General features: G+C 41.5%; 1 protein-coding gene across 6 annotated transcripts in view; it reads left to right on the forward strand.

Moving 5' to 3' along the window:
- The window catches only part of ITGB6 (integrin subunit beta 6), a 143450-nt gene that overhangs the window by 78316 nt on the left and 40672 nt on the right, over window positions 1-24462 (forward strand). For all 6 annotated transcript variants that reach the window (XM_012110932.4, XM_042242592.1, XM_012110945.4 and 3 more), the window contains 1 exon segment: window positions 266-361. In XM_012110932.4, the coding sequence (XP_011966322.3) occupies window positions 266-361 (96 nt within the window).

The raw sequence follows: 24462 nt of genomic DNA on the forward strand, positions 1-24462 counted from the left end.
ATCTCCTTGGAAGTGACAGAGCATAATACTCCACATTGACAGGCACTGACTCTGAGGAATTAAATGGACTTACAAGATCTGAGAAACAGTCACTAAGCCAATTAAGAAAGTAATGCTAATTGTGTATTTGTTTACTTGGCGTGATAAACACAATAACGCCTGTGAGAACTGAAATGCCAAACTCAGTAAGATATTTCTGAAAGAAATATTCCTTTATTTCATATACTTTTGTTAAGATACTTAAAATCTATGTGTTAAATTTTAGGAATATCCAACAATTGGACAACTCATTGATAAACTGGTGCAAAATAACGTGTTACTGATCTTTGCTGTAACCCAAGAACAAGTTCACTTGTATGAGGTAAGCAAACATAATTGGGGAAATTCCTTCAGGGAGATTATTTGACATGAAACTTTAACTCTGAGTTTAATACATGGGAGACCATTAGATAATTATTAACACATACCAGATATACTGGACACTGGCAAAGTGGATTCAGATACTGTTTGCAATTTAAATTATAAACACAGAGGTACAGCAAGGAGTGGGGGACAGATACAAAGGGAAGGGGAAGGGAGAGTTATAGAAATGAAAAGTTGGAAGACAGTACGAATTAGCATAGTTAAATAGGATTACCTATCTAATGGAAAATCAACCTATCTTTCCTTGAACTTTTCATCTGATGAGGAAAGAGTTAACAGAAGGCAGAGAAAATTATGAGAATGGGAGGAGAATTTACTTAAACTCTGACCTTTGCAAATTCAATGTATAGAAAATACGCAAATGGAGAGATATAAGTTAAACTATTGAGACATGCAAAGTTGAAAGAAAAAGCTTGTTAAACTGGGCCCCCAAATAATTTCTCCTTTAAAGTATCTGGATTTGCAGTTCAAATGGAAACACCAATGGCAGAAAAGGAATTGTTTCACTAGGTGAGAAAAATGTTCATAAACCACTGCATCCACAGTAAAACACAAACTACAAAATGCAAGTGTTTTTTGTGATCTCTTTCTAGCCTTAGGAAAACAATATGCCCAAATGCCATGAATTGGGGTACTAGCAAATGATTTATTCCTAATGCACAGTTTCACTGAGAAGCAGGAACATCTTTAGTCTGAGTCCTAGAAAAAGTAGAGAAAATAGGTGTCTGTTACATTGCTTGTACCTTCTATGCAGAAGCTTCAAATACTCCTAAATTCAAAGTCTGATCTCCCATTCCTTTGAAAGGACCTCTTAACTTGCTTGATAACTTCACAGAGCTCAGGAAATGCTGAGATTATTTCACAGAGGCTTTGGTTAAATGCCACTCACTGCTAAGGACGATGCAGCCAACTTCCAGCAGGTTCTGTAGAAAGGCTCCACGAGGAGATCCCATCTTGCATTTTTAATGAGAAGAGGGCTTTGTACACCAGGTGAGACTGCCTTCTGCTGAAAACCAAGGAAGTCCCTTGCAATCAAGCTACATACCCGAGGGCTTTGTTCTACTCAAAGACTATATGGGTTCACCTGATCTGGGCATTTTCTTAAGGCTTTTTAGTATGCGATACTTGTTTTCAGTGGTTTTAAGTAGTAAAGTTGCAGTAAAAGTTTTTTTTTTTTTTAACTCCAAATACAATAGTGAGTCTATTCTACCTTTGATTCCTAAAGCTAGAGTGAGAGGACTCTGGGGGTCACCACACCTTTTCTAAAGTTGAGCTTCTGTTTAGAAAGAGGAGGGGGAATTGCACCATGTTCTTAAAAGGGGGATCTGGGAAACACAACTGATAATCATGAGGACAGACCCCCATAACTCACTTTTGTGAGTCTTTAAGACTCACAACTCATTTAAATGCCTCCTCAAGACTGCCATTAAAAAGACCCAGCAAGATGAAAAATAACGGTGGCAAAACAGAATCTGTCGGATTTAAACAGGTTGCATCCACCATTCCCCAGTTGCAAAAGAAATGATCATTTCCAAGGAAAACACCCGATTAGAGCCTGCCTCTAATGTAACAGCAGGATGTTTATTCGCCTGCCTACTAATCTCATTACGAGGTGAATTTATGTTCCATTGTGATCTGTGTTTTTTACCATCTAGGCTCCACTAAATTCAGAGGGACATTTTCAGGGAGCCATGCAGGGGACAGTCAGCAGCCCATTTTGTGACTCTAACCCTTTCATTATTTTATTTTTATTTTGATGGACTCATCATTTCCTCTTCAGGTAGTAGGCTGCAGCCTGATCTAAAGATAATGACAGCAACCCTGCACTTCCCTGAAGGCTTCACACAGCATGAAAATGCTGATCTCTTGTTTTATTGATAATGAATACAGAATAGACCAATAATGACTTGGGTTGCCTTTCCATTTAAATCTCTTAGAAGGAGCCCTGTGTGTGCAGGAGCCCTGAGTGACCTAATGTTTGGATAGCTGTGATAGCGGCAACGTAACTACCAAAGAATCATGGAAAAATAAAACCAGAGATAGGATAAATAAAAGAGCTAAGTGGTTGGGTCTAATGAAAATTCCAGGAGGCAATCTGTTTGCCCTTGTGTTCAGCATAGTTGTGTGCACATACACCCCAGGAAGGGGCTGGGTCAGGTTCAATGGCACCCGTCTTGCAGAAAATAAAGATTTGTGTCGCCTATTCATGGAATGCAGGGGCAAAAATGGCTATTTTTTCGATGGTTTGTGTAAGATGCTTTGGACTGCCCAGGTGTGTAGTATCACTGTGCTTTGTGGGAATAGTGATGAGCAAACTGTGGGAAAGTGTAGTAAGCAGTTCTGTCTTCAGATCAGTATGACTGCAGTGTGCACCCAGACTCCAGCAAACAGATGATTTTGAACAAACTTATTATTATGAATAGTTTTCTGTTTGTCCAATTACAGGGTTCAAAAGATAATGATAGATAATAGACTGAGCAGTAGGTAGTATATTACATTCTACTGCTAAATACCATTTTGAATCGGGATTCAATCACTCAAGCTTTAAAAAATTTTTTTTATTGCCTCTGTTGTTTTCAAATATTTACTGTTAATTTACATCAATTTAGCATCAGGCTACTAAACTCCAACTACCTAATTTGACTAGTCTTTCCTTCCTAATGAGATATTGAGAGAAAAGCAATTAAATTAGCATTTTTGACTACATCATCAAATCCTGTTATTAATCACATAGAATTATTTGCAAGACTTTAAAATGTCCCATTATCTTTCAAAACATCTACCTCTGACTGGAGAAGATGAGTTTTATAGTGCTAATTTTCATTATATATAACTATATGACCTGGTATTTATGATGTAATGTTGAAAAAGCAGTTAGAAAGTAAATAAGATGTATTGGTAAAAGACACTTTCAGTTCACCCGCTAATATCTGAGGCCAGTAATTGACGTCCTTGTGGTTATTAGGACAGAGTGATGTGTTTAAAGGGCCTTCCCAATGGCTCAGCAGTAAGCAATCCACCTGCAATGCAGGAGATGTGGGTTCAATCCCTGGAAGATTCCCTGGAGAAGGAAATGGCAACCCACTCCAATATTCTTGTGTGGAGAATCCCATGAACAGAGGAGCCTGGCAGGCTACAGTCCATGTTCAGTTCAGTTCAGTTCAGTTCAGTCGCTCAGTCGTGTCTGACTCTTTGCGACCCCATGAATTGCAGCACGCCACGCCTCCCTGTCCATCACCAACTCCCGGAGTTCACTCAGACTCACGTCCATCAAGTCCATGATGCCATCCAGCCATCTTATCCTCAGTCGTCCCCTTCTCCTCCTGCCCCCAATCCCTCCCAGCATCACAGTCTTTTCCAATGAGTCAACTCTTTGCATGAGGTGGCCAAAGTACTGGAGCTTCAGCTTTAGCATCATTCCTTCCAAAGAAATCCCAGGGTTGATCTCCTTCAGAATGGGCTGGTCGGATCTCCTTGCAGTCCAAGGGACTCACAAGAGTCTTCTCCAACACCACAGTTCAAAAGCATCAATTCTTTGACACTCAGCCTTCTTCATAGTCCAACTCTCACATCCATACATGACCACAGGAAAAACCATAGTCTTGACTAGATGGACCTTAGTCAGCAAAGTAATGTCTCTGCTTTTGAATATACTATCTAGGTTGGTCATAACTTTTCTTCCAAGGAGTAAGTGTCTTTTAATTTCATGGCTGCAGTCACCATCTGCAGTGATTTTGGAGCCCCAAAAAGTAAAGTCTGACACTGTTTCCAGTGTTTCCCCATCTATTTCCCATGAAGTGATGGGACCGGATGCCATGATCTTCGTTTTCTGAATGTTGAGCTTTAAGCCAACTTTTTCACTCTCCTCTTTCACTTTCACGAAGAGGCTCTTTAGCTCCTCTTCACTTTCTGCCATAAGGGTGGTGTCATCTGCATATCTGAGGTGATTGATATTTCTCCCGGCAATCTTGATTCCAGCTTGTGCTTCTTCCAGCTCAGCATTTCTCATGATGTACTCTGCATAGAAGTTAAATAAGCAGGGCGACAATATCCAGCCTTGATGTACTCCTTTTCCTATTTGGAACCAGTCTGTTGTTTCATGTCCAGTTCTAACTGTTGCTTCCTGATCTGCATACAGATTTCTCAAGAGGCAGGTTAGGTGGTCTGGTATTCCCATCTCTGTCCATGGGGTGGCAAAGAGTTGGACACGACTGAATGGCTAAGCATACATGATGTGTCTAAAGCATGAGAACAGGGACCCAAACAGGTTGTTTTACCACAAAAAGGCCCTTCCCTCTGCAGGTAAAAAAGCCTTCTATAATCAGCTCTGTAAAGAGCAGAATGGATCTTACCCATCTTTCTGTTTAGGCCAATTCTCAATACAAAGTAGATTCTCAGTAAATATTTGTCGAATGAATTTCTTTTTTAAAAAAACTGCAATGCAAGCACTTCATATTATCTCAAATAGGGTCAAAATTTCTAAATAGGGATGTGAAGTTTTGTGTGACAAATGTCTGTCAAGGTCAAGGGAACCCCTGTACAAGAGCAGGTGGGAGTGCCTGACCCATCACTGTGGTCATCTGCGGCTCTGGCTATTCTTTCTCCATCCTTCCACTTTGGACCCAGATGGTACCAGAGAGGGGAAGGAACACTCTGTCAGTCTTGGGACCACCTTGTAGAATAAGCTCCAGAGCCTTCTTGTGTGTGTGCTAAGTCACATCAGTCGTGTCTGACTCTGTGATTCCACGGACTGCAGCCCACCAGGCTCCTCTGTCCATGAGATTCTCCAGGCAAGAATAGTGGAGTGGGTTGCCATTTTCTTCTCCAGGGGATCTTCCCGACCCTGGAATTGAACTCGAGTCTCTTATATCTCCTGCATTGGCGGGTGGATTCTTTACCACTAGTACCACCTGGGAAGACCCACCCCCATCCCCCAGCTTCTTTACTAGTCTGTGAAAGGAAACCCCCTGAGTGATTAACCACTTGATAGTCACTATTCTAGAAACAAGCATGAAAGGTGCTGCAGTATGCTATGGGCCTGATATTTCAGAACTATGGCTTTTGAAACATACACAAGCTTCAGTTTGTCAGGAACCAAAAACCCAGTTTTAATTTCACTCTTTCTTTTTTCTTTTCCCTCATCTTTTGAGTGTTTCACCACAGTAAGGGAGTTGAAAGAAGGCAGAGAAATTAGGGAGGGAGAGAAAACAAAAATTGACCCTTTGCCATTTGTTAGCCTGTTCTATCATTGTTTGGTTTCATAATATCCTCTGCTGAAAAAGATCGAAACAAATTTACTCCAGTGAAAATCCCTATATCACTAGCCTCAGTTTTAACTAAATAAAAAGACTGGACCAGATGACCTCCAGCTTTGGCAGTCAATGACTCTGCACCTGGAGCTGGGGGGATCACTACAAATTCCAATGATTTACACACAGATAAAGGACAGCTAATTGTAACATGGCTAATTTCAGGGAATGGTCTAAAACATTGTTCTTTATCTATCAATCAACCCCATCCTGTAGTGGGGTATTCCAAGTTCATGCTTTTAGTAAAAATATAATCATCTAGGAATTAAAAAGATGACTTTCTGAATTATGAGTTGATAATTTGCTCTTAATTCAAGGGTAATAGAAAAGGGTCTTGATTTCTCTTTGTTCAATGGTGCATGTATGCTCGGTCACTTCAGTTGTGTCTGACTCTTTATGACCCTGTGGACTATAGCCTTCCTGGCTCCTCTGTACACGGGATTCTCCAGGCAGGAATACTGGAGTGGGTTACCATGCCCTTCTCCAGGGGATCTTCCCGACCCAAAAACCTAACCCTGGTCTCCTGCATTAGCAGCTGGGTTCTTCATCACTAGCACAACTAGCTCTTGTTTGAAGGTACCTGGGAATAAAGACAAAGGAGAGCCAGTTGCCCACACTTTCCTCATTAATTAACACCCTCTCAGAGAGGGAATATTTGGAAATAAAAACTCATGTCCTTGGATCAGGGTAAATTGGATAGAAGTATTTTACAGATTAATTAATAAGATAGAAACATGAAAAATCATCAGTAGTTACCCCCTAGATTACATAATTTTCTTCTGAAGAGCTCAAAGACTTATAATCCAGAAAAAAAAACCACACACACACAGAAAAAGAGATACAGATTGAAAACCAAGATTTTAATGAGATGCCCTCTTAGGCCCATCCATATAGAAATATGGAATTTCATCAATACAAGACCTAAATATATTAAAAGTACACAATACCCAGAATGTCTAACATTGAGAGAACCAACATGCTATTTACCATAGTCATTCATTCATTCATCAAACATCCAGGAGCCAGGCCAGGGCTGGTGACTAGAAAGAAAAAAACACAATGCCTGCCTCAAAAAGCCCTATAGAGCATTAACAAACTCATAGCCAATGATTTACCTAAAGAGCACAACATTTTAGAGACCCCCAAGGGAGAGTTTTTCTGAGGGGGCAGAGTTTCACATCAGTCAATGTTTTTAACTCTTTCCTAGTCACCGTTTTTGTTAGGAGGGACAGCAAATTGATTGGCAAACATAAAACGACCTTTGATGTTAAGGGTACCATTGGAACTGAGGGCCAGAGAGGATCAGTAACTATGACCATGAGAATAAATGAGAAGGTTTGCTGAGGGCGTATTAGGTGGCTGCTGTGGGTCACTTTCATGCATTGGAGAAGGAAATGGCAACCCACTCCAGTGTTCTTGCCTGGAGAATCCCAGGGACGGGGGAGCCTGGTGGGCTGCCGTCTATGGGGTCGCACAGAGTTGGACACGACTGAAGCAACTTAGCAGCAGCAGCAGTGGTTAAGTATTTTAACTCACTTTATTATTTAATCTCCTTTTTACTGCTATGTTCTGTGTGCTGTGCCTTGTCACTCAGTCACATCTGACTCTTTGCAACCCTGTGGACTCTAGCCCACCAGGCTCCTCTGTCCATAGGATTCTCCAAGCAAGAACATGGAAGTGGGTTGCCATCCCTCCTCCAGGGTATCTTCCCAACCCAGGGATCAAACCCAGGTCTCCCAAATTGCAGGCGGATTCTTTACTGCCTGAGCCACCAGGGAAACCCAAGAATACTAGACTGGGTAGCCTATCCCTTCTTCAGGGGAACTTCTTGACCCAGGAATCAAACCAGGGTCTCCTGAATTGCAGGTGGATTCTTTACCAGCTGAGCTACCTAGGAAATCCCTTTTTACTGCTATAGTACCCAAAATAATTCAAAAGCAAGTTGCATGTGAGAGTCAGGATTTGAACCCAGAGAATCTGAGTCAGCCTCAACCACTGAGGTAAGTCACAATTGAACCTGGGTTTTTGCAGTGAAAGAACACACCCATTCCTAGCTATCAGGCCAGGAGAGGAGCAGCCGTTTCCCACAGTAAACAACTTTGAAAGTCACTGAACTGTAAGAGCACAGAGCACAAGGAGACGGCAGAGCATTTCCTGCAAACAGCAGAGATCTTCAAGGCCAGGGAACTTTGGATTTTATTTACTGCTGCTGTTAACTTAGACAAATAGAGCAATCTGCAGATGAGTGGGCTTGAAAACAGAGACACATTTGGATTCTGCCTTGTGTGTTATTTAAGCTCTGAGCAATAAGAATGGATCCCACAGCTAGAGAGTTTATGCCATTGGCCACCCCACCCAAAACACCTAGTCTCTAAGGTGACCACCATCAAGGTTCTGGCCTGATGGGGAAAAGCAGACGCATGGTCTGACACAGGCTGTAGGTCTGTTATGACGATACCCTTCAAGTATATGGAAACAGAGTAACGCAATGAACACCCACATACCTACTGGCCAACCTTCTTCAATCTTGACATTTTGCCACTATATTTGCTTCAGATATCTTACAGAAATAAAACATTCCAGGGGGCTTCCCAGGTTACACAGTGGTAAAGAATCTGCCCGCCAGTGTAGGAGACACAGGAGATGCAGGTTCGATCCCTGGGTCAGGAAGATCCCCTGAAGGAGGAAACAGCAACCCACTGCAGTATTCTTGCCTGGGAAATCCTCTGTCCATGGGATCCATGGGGTCACAAAGAATCAGACAAGACTGGGCCCCTGAGCGCACACATACAAAACATTCCAGACCCAGTTGCCTGCTGTGTAATTACTAACTCTGATGCCACCTCCCTCTTTCCTTCCACAGGAGTCTCCAGTATCCTAAACTTAGTGTTTATCATTTCCATGTTTATTTTGAGTACTATTAAAAACATATGTCTACCCATAACTAATTACATAGTTTGGGCTCACAAGTTAAATTTCATCTATATATTATTTCTACAGTTTGCCTTTTGATTCAGTGTTATGCTTTGGTTTTTTTAATTATGGTAAAACATACACAACATAAAATTTACCTTCTTATGGATTGAGTATATAGTTCTACGGCATTAAGTACATTTACATTGTGATGCTCAATGTTACTTTTTGAGGCTTACTCATGGAGACACTAGAAGCTCTTGTTTACTCTGTTCTACCGTTTTATATATTCCACTGTGTGCATTTACTGCAATATGTTCATTTGCAGCTGAGGGCTTCAGATCATTTCTAGTCCAGCAAGTGTTACACTTGCTGCAGCCACAGATACCCCTGTGGGCATGTTCTCTGTTGAGGATGAACCTCTGAAAGCGAAGCCCCTGGGTCACAGGGGAGGGGCATCCTCAACCCTCCTGGGTGTATACAAGTTGTTTTCCAAGTGGTTTATCAGCTACTCTCCTGCCAGCAACATAGGAAGTAGAACTGTTAGTTGCGCAGTCATGTCTGAGTCTTTGTGACCCCATGGATTATAGCCCACCAGGCTCCTCTGTCCATGGGCTTCTCCAGGCAAGAATACTGCATTGGGTTGCTATTGCCTTCCCCAGGGGATCTTCCTAACCCAAGGATAGAACCTGGGTCTCCTGCATTGCAGGCAGATTCTTTACTATCTAAGCCACCAGGGAAAGCCTAACAATGTGGGAGTGTAGGGGGAAAAGAAACAGAAAAAAGAAAAAGACACACATTAAATTACTGTTTTTTTGATGATAAAATTAATATGTTGTTTTTTTAAAAGAAGGGCATAGAGAAAAGCACAATGAAGAAACTAAAGATCACCCATAAACTCACCACTCGGACACAGCTAACCATTCTTGACATTTTAGAATAAGTCCTCTCTTTTGTCTTTACATACATTTACGTGCTTTAACATAATTGGCATAAGACTGTATACATTATGTTCAAATTTTTAGAATGCATTTGTATATTTACAGTCTTATAAAAATTAGACTGCACTTAGTTGTATCAAACAACTGCTTTTATTAATAAGAATAACATTAGATGAAATAAAGGTAATTCTACAAGATTTTGAATCAGTGACTGCCAGGTTTAAAGGGTGTATGTTTTCAAATAAAAACAAACTTGCTCCCCACCCCTAGCAGCTCCAGAAGGTCCACAGTTACTACACTTTTACCTACAGAATATGTTTTTACATATTCAAATGATTATTGCTGTTGTTCAGTTACTAAGTCATGTCTGACTCTTTGTGACCTCATGGACTACAGCATGCCAGGCTTTCCTGTCCTTCACCACTTCCCAGAGTTTGCTCAAACTCATGTCCATTGAGTCTGTGAGGCTATCTAACCATCTCATCCTCTGCCCCCCTCTTCTACTTTGAATTCAAATGATACTTGGTTACTTCATTGAACATTCATGCAACATCTTTAATAGGAACAGCACATTATTTCTAGTACCTGTTTTCTTATCCCTGAAAGTGCCCTATCAATGAGGACATCTGTGAACAAACTCAGTTTATTCATAGGCTCATCTCCAGACTGCCAAGTGCCTAACCCTTGGCTGCGTGACTACCCTTCCATTTCTAGGAAGGCCCACAGCATGCAGGAACTCAGTTACCTATCTATCTCCTGTAGCCTTTTCTATAGCTGCAGGTGGCCACCCTGTCTGTGCTCATGTGCTCAGTTGCTTCAGATGTGTCCAGCTCTTTGTGACCCTATGGACTGTAGACCACCAGGCTCCTCTGTCCATGGAATTTTCCAGGCAAGAACACTGGAGTGAGTTGCCATGCCCTCCTTCAGGGGATTTTCCCGACCCAGGGATCAAACCCATGTCTTATGAATCTCCTGCATTGCCGGTGGATTCTTTACTGCTGAGCCACCAGAGAAGCCCCTGTGTCTGTGGGGCTGGCCCAAACTATAGTTATGCTGAAAGGAAGCTCACCCTGGCTTGCATCACCATGCAGATTTTAATTGCACCTGTGTTTTGCAGACTTGGACATGACTGAGTGACTGAACTGACTGAACTGAACTGATACTCTCATGACACAGCCTTTTACACAATTATAGAGGACTTTAAGGTGCAAGGGACAAATTAAATTGATATCTCCCAGGCATAAGAAAAGTTTGATAGTATTATATATTTTTAACATTATGGCTGATTATCTGAAAGAGCCCAAACTTTGCTACAAAGTGGCCACTATTTGTTACAACATAGTTCAGTGTTTTGTTGCCCTTACAGACTTGAATCTTCAAAATGTAAACAGAAAATTTTTAAAACAGAAAATTTTGTTGAGCTTGAACAGTTTGGACGCATTTTATTTACTAATTCAGGGGTTGGCATACTTTTTCACACATAAAAATACAGGATGTCCAATCAAATTGGAATTTCAAATAAACAACAAATAATTTTTTATGTTTTAGTATGTTCCATGCAATATCTGGGCTACATACTAAAAGTTTTGGAAGAATTACTAAAAGAAAAATGGAGAATTATGTACAGCATTGGGGAATAATGGAAGAGAAGAGTATGGAACCTTACTTCTGTAGGATCTTCAGGGAATATCCTTTTTAAGAAATGATTACAAATAAAGCAGCAACCTGAAGGATTGTGTATACAAGCTCACAACCTGATGTGAGCTGGGGTAGAAGGGGATGGAGTGGGAAAGGTAGGCTAAAGCCAAACTCCTCAGTCTTGAAAGCCAAGGAGAGTAAGCATAGTGTTATTCCATGGGTAGGAGGCATTCGAAAACACCACTTTTGTTGTTGAGCAGAAAATAGATGTCACAGGTATATGTTAGATTGAGAATCCCATATGGATTATGTGTGTACAGTTTTAAAATCATGGCACCTTTATTTTCCAAATTGCCAAAGCACTTCCTGGAAACCTTCTCCTGACAACAAGAATGATATGGACAGGCCATTCTATACCAGGCATTCTTAAACTTTAGCTCTCATTAGAATCACCTAAAAACTTTCTCAAAACCCAAGGTCTGGGCCACACTGTGATCCAATTAAATCAGTATCTTAGGAGACCCAAGCATCAGTATTTTTTAAAGTCTCTCTTGGTATCTCCAGTCACCCAGAGAGTCTGTTAAAATATAGAATTTTGGCTGGGACTTAAGATTTTGCATTCTTTTGTTTCCTTAAAATAAATGGCATATAACTGACACATAACATTACATTAGTTTCAGATGTGTGACATAATTCAGTATTTGTATACATTGTCCACAGGGTTCACCACAATAAGTGTAGTTAACACCTGTCACCATACATAGTTATTAGTTTTTTTTTTTCTTATGATGGAAACTTTTTTGTTTTTTAAACTTTCTGTTTTGTATTGGAGAATAGCCAGTTTTGTCAAAAATGAACAGATCTCTGTTCATTTCCAAGGCAAACCATTCAATATCACAGTACTCCAAGTCTATGCCCCAGTGAGAAATGCTGAAGAAGCTGAAGCTGAATGGTTCTATGAAGACCTAGAAGACCTTCTAGAGCTAACATCCAACATGGATATCGTTTTCATTATAGGGGACTGGGATGCAAAAGTAGGAAGTCAAGAAACACTTGGAGTAACAGGAAAATTTGGCCGTGGAGTACAGAATGAAGCAGGGCAAAGGCTAATAGAGTTTTGCCAAGAGAATGCACTGGTCATAGCAAACACCCTCTTCCAACAACACAAGAGAAGACTCTACACACGGACATCCCCAGATGGTCAACATTGAAATCAGATTGATTATATCCTTTGCAGCCAAAGATGGAGAAGCTCTATACAGTCAACAAAAACAAGACCAGGAGCTGACTGGCTCAGAGCATGAACTCCTTATTGCTAAATTCAGATTTAAATTGAAGAAAGTAGGGAAAACTACTAGACCATTCAGGTATGACCTAAATCAAATCCCTTATGATTATACAGTGGAAATGAGAAATAGATTCAAGGGGTTAGATCTGATACAGTGCATGATGAACTATGAACAAAGGTTCGTGATATTGTACAGGAGACAGGGATCAAGACCATCCCCAAGAAAAAGAAATGCAAAAGAGCAAAATGGCTGTCTGAGGAGGACTTACAAATAGCTGTGAAAAGAAGAAAGCAAAAAGCAAAGGAGAAAAGGAAAAATATACCCATTTGAATGCAGAGTTCTTAAGAATAGCAAGTAGAGATAAGAAAGACTTCCTCACTGATCAGTGCAAAGAAATAGAGGAAAACAATAGAATGTGAAAGGCTAGAGATATCTTCAAGAAAATTAGAGATACCAAGGGAACATTTCATGCAAGGATAGGCTCAATAAAGGACAGAAATGGTACGGACTTAACATAAGCAGAAGATATTAAGAAGAGGTGGCAAGAATACATGGAAGAACTGTACAAGAAAGATCTCCACAACCCAGATAATCATGATGATGTGATCACTCACCTAGAGCCAGACATCCTGAAATGTGAAGTCAAGTGGGCCTTAGGAAGCATCACTACAAAGCTAGTGGAGGTGATGGAATTCCAGCTGAGTTACTTCAAATTCTAAAAGATGATGCTGTGAAAGTGCTGCAGTCAATATGCCAGCAAATTTGGGAAACTCAGCAGTGGCCACAGGACTAGAAAAGGTCAGTTTTCATTCCAATCGCAAAGAAAGGCAATGCCAAAGAACGCTCAAACTACCGAACAATTGCAGTCGTCTCACGTGCTAGCAAAGTAATGCTCAACATTCTCCAAGCTAAGCTTCAATAATATGTGAACTGTGAACTTCCAGATGTTTAAGCTGGGTTTAGAAAAGGCAGAGGAACCAGAGATCAAATTGCCAACATCTGTTGGATCATCAAAAAAGCAAGAGAGTTCCAGAAAAACATCTACTTCTGCTTTATTGAGTATGCCAAAGCCTTTGACTGTGTGGATCACAAACTGTGGAAAATTCTGAAAAAAAAATAGAATACCAGACTACCTGCCTCTTGAGAAATCTGTATGCAGATCAGGAAGCAACAGTTAGAACTCGACATGGAATAACTGACTGGTTCCAAATAGGAAAAAGGAGTATGTCAAGGCTGTATATTGTCACCCTGCTTATTTAACTTATATGCAGAGTACATCATGAGAAACGCTGGGCTGGAGGAAGCACAAGCTGGAATCAAGATTGCAGGAGAAATATGAATAACCTCAAACATGCAGATGACACCACCCTTATGGCAGAAAGTGAGGAAGAACTGAAGAGCCTCTTGATGAAGGTGAAAGAGGAAAGTAAAAAAGTTGGCTTAAAGCTCAACATTCAGAAAACTAAGGTCATGGCATACGGTCCCATCACTTCATAGCAAATAGATGGGGAAACAGTGGAAACAGTGGCTGACTTTATTTTTCTGGGCTCCAAAATCACTGCAGATGGTGATTGCAGCCATGAACTTCAAAGACGCTTACTCCTTGGAAGGAAAATTATGACGAACCTAGATAGCATATTCAAAAGCAGAGACATTACTTTGCCAACAAAGGTCTGTCTAGTCAAAGTTATGGTTTTTCTAGTAGTCATGTATGGATGTGAGAGTTGGACTATAAAGAAAGCTGAGAGCCGAATAATTGATGCTTTGGAACTGTGGTGTTGGAGAAGACTCTTGAGAGTCCCTTGGACTGCAAAGAGATCCAACCAGTCCATCCTAAAGGACATCAGTCCTGAATATTCATTGGAAGGACTGATGTTGAGGCTGGAGCTCCAATACTTTGGCCACCTGATTTGAAGAACTGACTTATTTGAAAAGACCCTGATGCTGGGATAGATTGAAGGCAGGAAGAGAAGGGGATGACAGAGGATGAGATGGCTGGATGGCATCATGGACTCGATGGACGTGAGTCTGAGTAAAGTCCGGGAGTTGGTGATGGACAGGGAGGCCTGGCGTGCTGCAGTCCATGGGGTCGCAAAGAGTCAGACATGACTGAGTGAGTGAACTGAACTTATAGCCAATTAACAATGTTGTGATAGTTTTAGGTGAACAGCAAATGGACTCAGCCATACACATACATGTATCTATTCTCCAAACTCCACTCCCATGATGGGAACGTTTAACATTTATTCTCTTAGCAACTTTCAAATATGCAATGTGAAATGAAAGTCGTTCAGTCATGTCCGACTCTTTGCAACCCCATTAACTATACAGTCCATGGAATTCTCCAGGCCAGAATACTCAAGTGGGTAGCCGTTCCCTTCTCCAGGGGAATCTTCCCAACCCAGGGATCTAACCCAGGTCTCCTATAGTGCAGGAGGATTCTTTACCATCTGAGCCACCAGGGAAACCCCAAGTATGCAATACAGTATTATTAACAATAGTTACCACACCATTTCTTACATCCCATCACTTATTTATTTCATAACTGAACGTTTCTAACTTTTGATTCCTTCACCTATTTCACCCACACCCCCTCCTTCTTCCTCTGGCAACCACCAGCCTGTCTCTGAATCTATGACTCTGGCTTTTTTGTTTGTTTTGATTTGATTTGTGTGTTTGTTTTAGATTCCATATTTGTAAATGAAATCATATGGTATTTGTCTTTTTCTGACTTGTTTAACTTAGCATAATGCCCTCAAGGTCCATTCATGTAGCAAATGGCAAGCTTCTTTTTTTTTAATTGCAGAGTAGTATTCCATTGTATATGTATACAACATCTTCTTCATCCATTCATTCATTGATGGGCACTTAGGCTGCTTCCATATCTTAACTATTGTAATAATGCTGCAGTGAACGTGAGGTGCATGTATCTTTTCAAATTAGTGTTTTTATTTTCTTTGGATAAATACCCATAAGTGGAATTGCTAGATCATATGGTAGAAATAACTCCATGCATGTGTGGTCAATCAATCTATGATGAAGGAGGCAAGCGTATGCAATGGGAAAAGGACAGTCTCTTCAATAAATGGTTCTGGGAAAACAGGATGTCCACATATGAAAGAATTAAAGAAGACCATTATCTTCTACTATACACAAAAATTAACTGAAGATGGAGGAAAGACTTGAACGTGAAGACCTAAAACTGTAAAACTCCTAGAAGAAAACATAGGCAGTAAGCTACTCTTGAGATTAGTCTTGGCAGTAATCATTTGGACCTGACTTCAAAAGTAAAGGCAACGAAAGCAAAAGTGAAAGCAACGAAAAGTGAAAGCAACGAAAGCAAAAGCGGTACTACATCCACTAAAAGGCGTCTACATAGCAATGGAAACCATCAGCAAAATGAAAGGCAACCAAAGAACTGAAGAAAAGTATCTGCAAACCATATTCCCGATAAAGGGTTAATATCCAAAATATATTTTAAAAACTCATACAATTCAATAGTTTTTTAAAAATCTGATTTTAAAATGGACAGGGGGCTTGAATACATGTATTTCCAAAGAAGATATGGCCAACAGGCACATGATAAGATACTCAACATCAGGAAATGCAAATTATCAGGAAAATGCAAATCTAAACAATAATAAGATATTACCTCACACCTGTTAGAAATAGCTAACATTAAAAAGACAAGAAATAAGTATTGGTGAGGAGATGGAGAAAAGGGAACCCCCGTGCACTGTTGGGGAGAATGTAAACTGGTGCAGCCACGATGGAAAAAAGTATGGAGTTTCGCCCAAAAGTTTTTTAAGAAATGAGATTTTGCATCTCTCAGAAGCTTCCGATGCTACTGGTCTACCCCAACCCCCCTCTTTGAGGAGAGAGGGCCGTTAGGTTTTTAGCAGTCCTCATCTACCCAGACACCTGCTTTCTATTTTCTGGTTCCTTCATTGTGTTCCTACCAGCCATCCTTCAAGTTCTATTACCTGCTCTTTGGTCTGCAAAGCACATAGACTGCTAGCTACTGAGCCCAACGTGTCTTCCAGCTTTAAAAGAAGCTTTCCAAAGCTTTGGGATTTGCATGTGCAATCCCTCCAAAAAGCAGGCCATCTTATTAAGAGAAGGTCTGAAGCATCCTCAGGAACAAACACTCAGTGCGCCCCTTTGTTCTCCCCACCTCCATTCTCCAGTGGCTCTCTGTGCGTGTGTTTGTCTCAGAACAGTCACGCATGGTGGGCCCATTCGTCTCCCCTTATCGCTCTGTGACTGCTGCCTAGCACTCATTCAGCTGTGCACTGCAGCTTCTCGGCTGACAAGATAATTACATTCCTGGGCAGACAGGGAGAAAGAGTGGGAGTACTCAAAAGTTCCGAAGCCAACTACCTAGTCATTGCTGGTGCAGACTTCAAGATCAAGCACCTGATCTAATTAGCACACCCCCATCCCTGCCCGCCAGATTGTGGAAAGCTGACAATTAAAAGCCTAAAGGCAAAACAGGTATCATGCAACTCAGAGATAGACATTCACGCTACCTTCTGCCAGAACGAATTACATATTCTTTTTGGAATCTTGGGTGTCCTAGTAACACAGTCGAGCCTCAGGGTAAACTTTTGCATAAAACTGGGAGCCCTGTGTTTATAACAGAAAAATAAAATCTCACAAGAATGAAAGACCTCTTGGGAAGAAATCCTTCTGATTACCTTCACAAGGCCTTATTTCAGTCAAACCAGCTGGCCCCTAGCTCTGGGAGAAGCACACTGCCTGACAAAAGCAAGCCTCCATCCACAAAGAGCTGTTTTCCTTTGACCAGATAAATAGCGCAATACAGTCTACAGGGAAAAAACATGTTTTTTGCCTCTATGGTTTCATGACTTCCTACATTTCTTTTAAGATGTAGCCTTCAATTTGAAAGCCATTACAGCCACAACCCTTTCTCTTCCTTTCCCTCTACTTTGAGCAAGAAAGTGTTCTATAATCTCTAAGCCCCTATATATATATATATATATATATATATAAGTACCAGCCATTATTGTCTTAACTTTCTAATGAGACAGCCCCTTCATGGCTGTTGGCATTTGCACAGTGAGCAAGGGGAGCCAAGCGAGCAATGGCTTTGAAGTCAAGATCCGTTTCTACCATGTATTAGTTCTGTGACCAGGCAAGGTACCCACTTCTCCAGCTAAAATGAAGGCTTAAAATCTTCAAAGGTTAAAGAAATCAAAAGAGCCCTAGCAGAATGTTATGGGTTGAATTAGGCCCTACCCCCAACTCCCAAAATATGTTAAAGTCCTGATATCTAGTACCTCAATATGACCTTGTTTGGAAATAGGGCCTTGTGGGTGTAATTAGTTAAGATGAGGCTATACCTGAGCAGGATGGATCCAGTAAGACTGGTGATCTTAGAGAGACGCAGAAGAGCAAGCACCAAGAGACGATGGAGGCGGATTTGGAGTAACAATCTACAAGCCAAGGAAAGCCATGAACTATCAACAACCACCAGGAGCTAGAAAGAGGCAAGGATAAGATTCTCCCCAGCTGGTTACAGGGGCAGCATGAGGCACTTACTCTCAGACATCTGGCCTCTAGAACTGTGGAACAATTTTTGTTTGTTGTAAGTCACCAAGTTAGTGCTACTTAGTGACAGCAGCCCCAGGAAGCGAACGCATCCAGCTAATTTAGACTTATTCATTAACTTCTCTCTGGCTCACCAATGATGTCTCTAGACCAGGAGAACCATTTCCAGGCACATACTGTCAGTGGTCTGGTCAAGAGAGCTAACTCCAGGGCAGAGCATGACAGGTGGGTCTAACTTGACTACTTCCTGGCTGGTTGACCTTGGCCAAGTTAACTACACTCTCTGGGCCTCACTATCTTGGTATAATAATGGATATTATTACAGATAATAATGGTATCTAAGTACAGTAATAGAGCTTCTGTGGAAATCTAAATAGACAACACTGTCAGGTAGGAACATCAAGGCCACTTATTCTATCTCAGATCATAGTAGTTCAGTGGATCAGGCAAATTCTGGTTCCTTTATCCCCCTCAGCACTGTATGCTCATCACTCCAGACCAGTGAGCCATGTGGATGGAACTGAGGAGACAAACAATAGGATCCCCTCCTCAGCGCTCCTGCAACTTCCCTGAGGCCCATCCAGAGTCCTCAAAACAACAGATTCTCCAGGAGTCTTGAGTTTCTGAGGATGCAGGTGCCAAAAAGCAGGAGGTGCTTGGAGATGTCAGGAAGCTAGCTAGGACCGCTCCATCCTTTCACAAGGCCCCCTGAATTGGTAACTGCAGCTCAGGAGGACTCCGTCCTGAAACCAACTTCTGTGAAAGGTGTGAGGTTAACAAGCAAGTCAGGCTGTTCTGTGAATGCCGAGGAGTTTGCGCAGTGGACCCCTCCCTTAGGCCCACCCCCCAGGCAGAAGGAATCCTGGTAGGAGATAATTATTCCCTGTGGCCAACACCCGAAAGGTCTGAGACTACTCCAGAATTACTGGCATTTTCTCCAGTTTAGGTGACATCTTGCTTCCCAGGTGGCGCCAGTGGTATAGAACCTGCCTGCCAATGCAGGAGACATGAAAGGTGCCAAATTCGATCCCTGGGTCGCGAAGATCACTTGGAGGGGAGCAGGGCAACCCGCTCCAGTATTCTTGTGTGAGAAATCCCATGGACAGAGGAGCCTGGCGGGCTATGGCTCATAGGGTCACAAAGAGTCAGATGCGACTGAAGTGACTTAGCATGCATGCGTTGATGACCACCGAGAAGCATCGTCTTGACAACAGAATGTCCACCTCTCTGCGCGTTTTCTCATCTCAGAACACCCATATACTGTGGGTTTGTTTCTGCTGTGTGGATGTACCTAAGAGCAGAACTGCTAGGTCAAGTTCAGCCATAGTAACTACTGCCAGTTTCCAAAGTGATGGCACCCGTTTAGGCTCCTGTGGGAAGCACGTGCGGGCACTGTCACTTTTTTCAATTGTAGCGTTGTGGTGCGTGCACCCTGGCATCTCATTGTGGTTTCCATTTGTAGGCAGACACTGTACCCACTGAGCCACCAGGGAAGCCCCCATTTATATTTATCTAATGATTAATGATACTGAACACTTTTCACATATTCTTTTGCCTCTTACACACACACACACACACACATATATTATATATATATATATTTTTTGTTGTTGTTGTTTGTTTGTTTAAACTAAAAGAAGTCTTTTCCTTGCTGGTGTATAGGAGTTGTTCGGACATTCTGGTACCAAATCAGATTCATGTGTTATAGATACTTTCTCCCACTCAGCGGTTTCTTCTCATTCCCGTAAAGGCATCTTTTCAGAGCAGAAATTCTTTAATTTATTTATCTTTTCCCTTATGCTTTGGTGTAGGGCATGAAGTTATCTCCCCTGACTTCTATCTATAGTGAGAAAAGTCAAAACACTGGGTACGCTTTTAGAGGAGGAGTAATGAGCTGATGGCTCAGATGGTAAAGAATCTGCCTGCAATGCAAGAGATGTGGGTTTGATCCCTGGATCAGGAAGATCCCTTAGAGAAAGGATTGGCAACCCACTCCAGTATTCTTGCCTGGAAAATCCCATGGAGAGAGGAGCCTGGTGGGCCACAGTCCATAGGGTCACAAAGAGCGACTAACACTGTTGCATTCTTTTTTTTTTTTTTTTTTTCACAATGACTGGGAGGTAGTTACGACAAGGGAGGATTCTAGGGGATGATTGTGTTCTATTTCTTGATCTTGGTAGTTACACTTGCTTGTTTACTTTTTAACTATTCAGTGAACTATATACTTATTCCTTGTATGTTGTGTTTATATTATACTGCTACTAAAGTTGTGAGAGAAGGAGAGAGAAAATGTACAACAGAGATTTTGCACAAACAGAAAATGCACGAACAGAAAGAGATTTTAAGATAATGACCAAAAAAAAAAAAAAAAATACAGTGAAAGACTAGAGAAAATATTTGTAAACAGTATATATAAGCTCATAGATTCTTAATCTTATAAGCCGACCTTGTAATAAATATATTTTAGCAGGAAAACATTTAGTAGGTATAGTTAAAGAATGAGAACAGTGGCATTGGTTAATCCTATAATGTTGAAAATAAACAGGGCTGAGTGTAAAATCCCTCCGTATTAATGAGGCTCCACAGAAAGAGTTAAGCAAGCCTGAAGAGAAGCAGCAGGTTGCTCTAAATATTTGGTTTTACAAATTCTTTTTTTAAATGCTACTAGCAGATAGATGGCAAGTTGACTTCTGGCTTCTCATCCTCTGCTATGTGCATGCTAAGTTACTTCAGCCGTGTCCAATTCTTTGCGACCCCATGGACTGTAGACTGCCAGGCTCCTCTGTCCTTGGGATTCTCCAGGCGAGAATACTGGAGTGGGTTGCCATGACTTCCTCCAGGGGATCTTCCCAACCCAAGAATCGAACCTGCATCTCTTCTGCCTCCTACATTGGCAGAGGGTTCACTAGCACCAGTGGGGAAGCCGCCTTCCTCCGCTAAGGAATATTATAGTGTGGTCTGTACAAAATGGTGCAGATGAGTCTGAGGTGGTGAGGAACCCAGGACACAAGAGCAGAAATGTCACAAGAGAAGGATATACGGGTCCAGGAGAGTCACCACCAAAGGCAAAAACCCATCACGATGTCCAGCAAGGATAGAGCTAATAATAAACCATATCGAAGAACAGAGCCAGGCTCTGAACCTGAAGATGAGCGTTAACCCAACAGGAAGTGCCATCAAAGTGGTAGCGGCAGTCCCTTCGGGAGCCGCCTCTCCCAAGGAGAGGACAGCAAGACAGCGTCAAAAGCAGCCAAGGGGCAGCCAAGTCCTCAGCCCAAGTCTCCGAGGAGAATAACAACCCGATGGCCTATCCATGGTGACCTGGGGCGGCAGGTGTGTGGATCTGTGGTTCCTCTGCCCTCGGGCAACCACAAGACCGCACCTGATGGCCAGTTCTGGCAGTCAGACACCCAGAGGCCCTGAACTTAAAGACGCTCTCTGAGAGTATCCCGATCTGTGCAGGTGTGAACTCAGGCATGGTCCTCTGAAGGCTTTGATGCCTGCCAGCTAAATCACCCTTTGTCCTTGTCTTATCCTCTACCCTTTTCAGACAAGCGATTTCCAGGGAGCAAATGGAGACTGTTGGACAAAAAAATTTTTTTCTGAGATGGGGGCAAAGTAAGCCAAAAAGGAAAAAGTAGGGCTTGATGAAGGAAGTCAAGAAAATGAAGGTGAGCAGAAAAAGCCAACCTTGCAAACACAAGTGAGAAAAGCAACCTCAGGAACTCGTGCGTGGCATGGTGGTGAGGAAGGGGGGGAAATCCATAGTTAGGAAAATCCATGGACAGATAACAGGGATCACAAGCCCAGGAAATCAGGCCCAAGCAGAGAAGTCTGCTTATCTAATAAGCTCATACAACCTTGTGTTTTCAGAGTTCACCATTTCTAATATCCAAGAGTTCTCTTTCCCAATCACACTGCTATAATTTTTCACATCCAGGCATGCAAAGTCACCCTTTTTCTAACATTAAACATGTTTAATCAGGACAATTTATAATAGCACTTTAGAGTCTTAGTAAAAGAGAGGCATTTGACACATGATATTTACAGTAATCATAATACTACAAGATTTAAAGTGTAATTTTTTTACAGTGTTAGATCAGAAAGCCAAATTGCCCACATCCTTAGTTAGTTATTTGCACTGCTTTTACAGGGAATCAGCATCCAGAAATTAATTAATGGTCTTCCTCTCCACAATGATCAGTGTCATCCCTGGGTACTACTAGCTGCCAGCTCCTTTGTACCCTCTCTCTGGTGGCAATCAGCAAATGCTATTAACGTTAAACCACTTGTCCTAACAGCCAAAAGTCAAATGTCATCCACAGGCAGGATCATAATTATGCTTTAGGAAGTGGATGGATTTGGCTTTGTTAACCAAGAATTAACTCCAAATCTGGAGGCCACTTAAACTAGTGCTTCTAGAAAATATTCATTATATATTGGCCTTGGGGATGCCAGGACATTTTTCAAGGATAACAGCTTCATGCAGAGCTAAAGGCCTTGGAATTCTTTGTCAAATGGCTCTAAACCTTCCTTTGACAAGCTCTAAAGATTCCCTCCACCTTCTCTTCTGAGACCAGTCAAATTTACACACATTCCAGCTCCACTTGAGTGAAATCCAAGTTCCCATTTAGGTATTTTCTGCTAACCACAGTTCTCATGCTTCATGGCCCTTTTGACATGTGTTTATTTGAAAAGGTAAGTCAATGAACCGGTGCCTTCCTCATATTTGACAAGTTCTACCTGACTTGGGGAAACCAAAGGGGGCCCCATTCAACAAGCAGTGATGGAGAGACCCAACTTACCTGGATGATTACCCACAGCTGCCTCAATAATAAAATGCAGATCAAAACAGACGGACAACTGATACTCTTTTAAGAGTTCAGATTTCCATCCACTTCAAACTTAAACACAATCACAAATGGTGAAATTAGTAGGACATGACAAAACCCACAAATTAAAACCAAAGCTCATTTTCCTGTATACACGGAGTAGAAGGTTTGGATTTAACCTGGGTGCCCGCCTCTAGTGGGAGACCTCCCAGCACTCCTTGGTGTTCCAACATCAGCTAGGCTTCATTTGTTCCTCTCTTTGATTCCCTTTGTCTTGATTGATTTATTTATCATCATGATTATAATTAATAATAAAAATTAATGTAATTTGTGCTCAGTTACTTCACTTGTGTCCAACTCTTTGCGACCCTATGGACTACATAGCCCACCAGGCTTCTCCATCCATGGGATTTTCCAGGCAAGAATACTGGCATGGGTTGCCATGCCCTCCTCCAGGGGATCTTCTTAATCCAGGAATCAAACCCATGTCTTCTGTGTCTTCTGCATTGCACCAGATTCTTTACTGCTGAGCCACTGGGGAAGCCCCAATTCTAATTTAGTTTCGTGCATTTTTAAAACTACTTAAATGAGGTAGGGTGTTACTATGTTTGAACCATAGGAAATGCCCTAAATTCTTCACTCAAAGCTTATTTCTCTTTTTTCCCTACAATTATAATAAATTCAGTCATTTAATTTCACAGCACACAAATACTTCAGAAGAGAACAGCTGACAAAATGTTTCTTCTTGATGTAGCACAGCATATTAAGCCTACTTAATAGATATTGCTGAATGCAATAGAAAATGAATGGATAACTTGGTAGGCAAGTGATACCTTACAGCTTAACAAGAAGACAGAAACTATTTTAAAACGAAAGAAACAAAAGCACAGAGAGTGGGGTCCATTTGTTAAGGGTGTGATCCATCTCTAAATTTTAGAAGTCTTTGATGATTATAGAATTATAATTAATATTATAAGTATGACTAGTTAGTCAAGAAAAGTGTCAAGGTATGCTTGAATGTCTTGATTTAAGAAGACAGAAATCTGTCCTATATATTTTAAGAAAAATTTTGTTTGAAAATAGTTTTAAAGCAGAAACTTAAGAAAGGGCTAATTTTCAGCAGTCTAGAAAATTGCTTTCTTTGCAATGCTTCACTCCTTAGCCATGTTTGATACCTGAAGGGTTGAACTAATACAGTGAATTCTCCTCTGGTGGGAAGGACATCTCAGGGGAAGGAATGTACATGGAGAATGCAGATGGTTTAGAGCTAAGTGCTGATTCACACAATCCTGACGTGTGAGGAGCGATTCCAACCCACTCCAGTACGGTGCTGACATCCCTAAGGGAGTACTCATTACTGCTAGGAAAGGAGGAGTTAACAGCAAGCATTCAAAAATTCACTCCTTTGCTCTACCGAGCAACTGACAATGACTGACAAGGAAGACCTCTGGGCTGATTGACCTGAGGGGTGGTCTGATGGCAGTGAGGGACTCAAGTGACCCCAACCTTAGTTTCTGCAATGCTACAGAAAAAAAAAAAAAGGAAG

This window comes from Ovis aries, chromosome 2 (assembly GCF_016772045.2).
Source record: "Ovis aries strain OAR_USU_Benz2616 breed Rambouillet chromosome 2, ARS-UI_Ramb_v3.0, whole genome shotgun sequence".
NCBI classification, from domain to species: domain Eukaryota; kingdom Metazoa; phylum Chordata; class Mammalia; order Artiodactyla; family Bovidae; genus Ovis; species Ovis aries.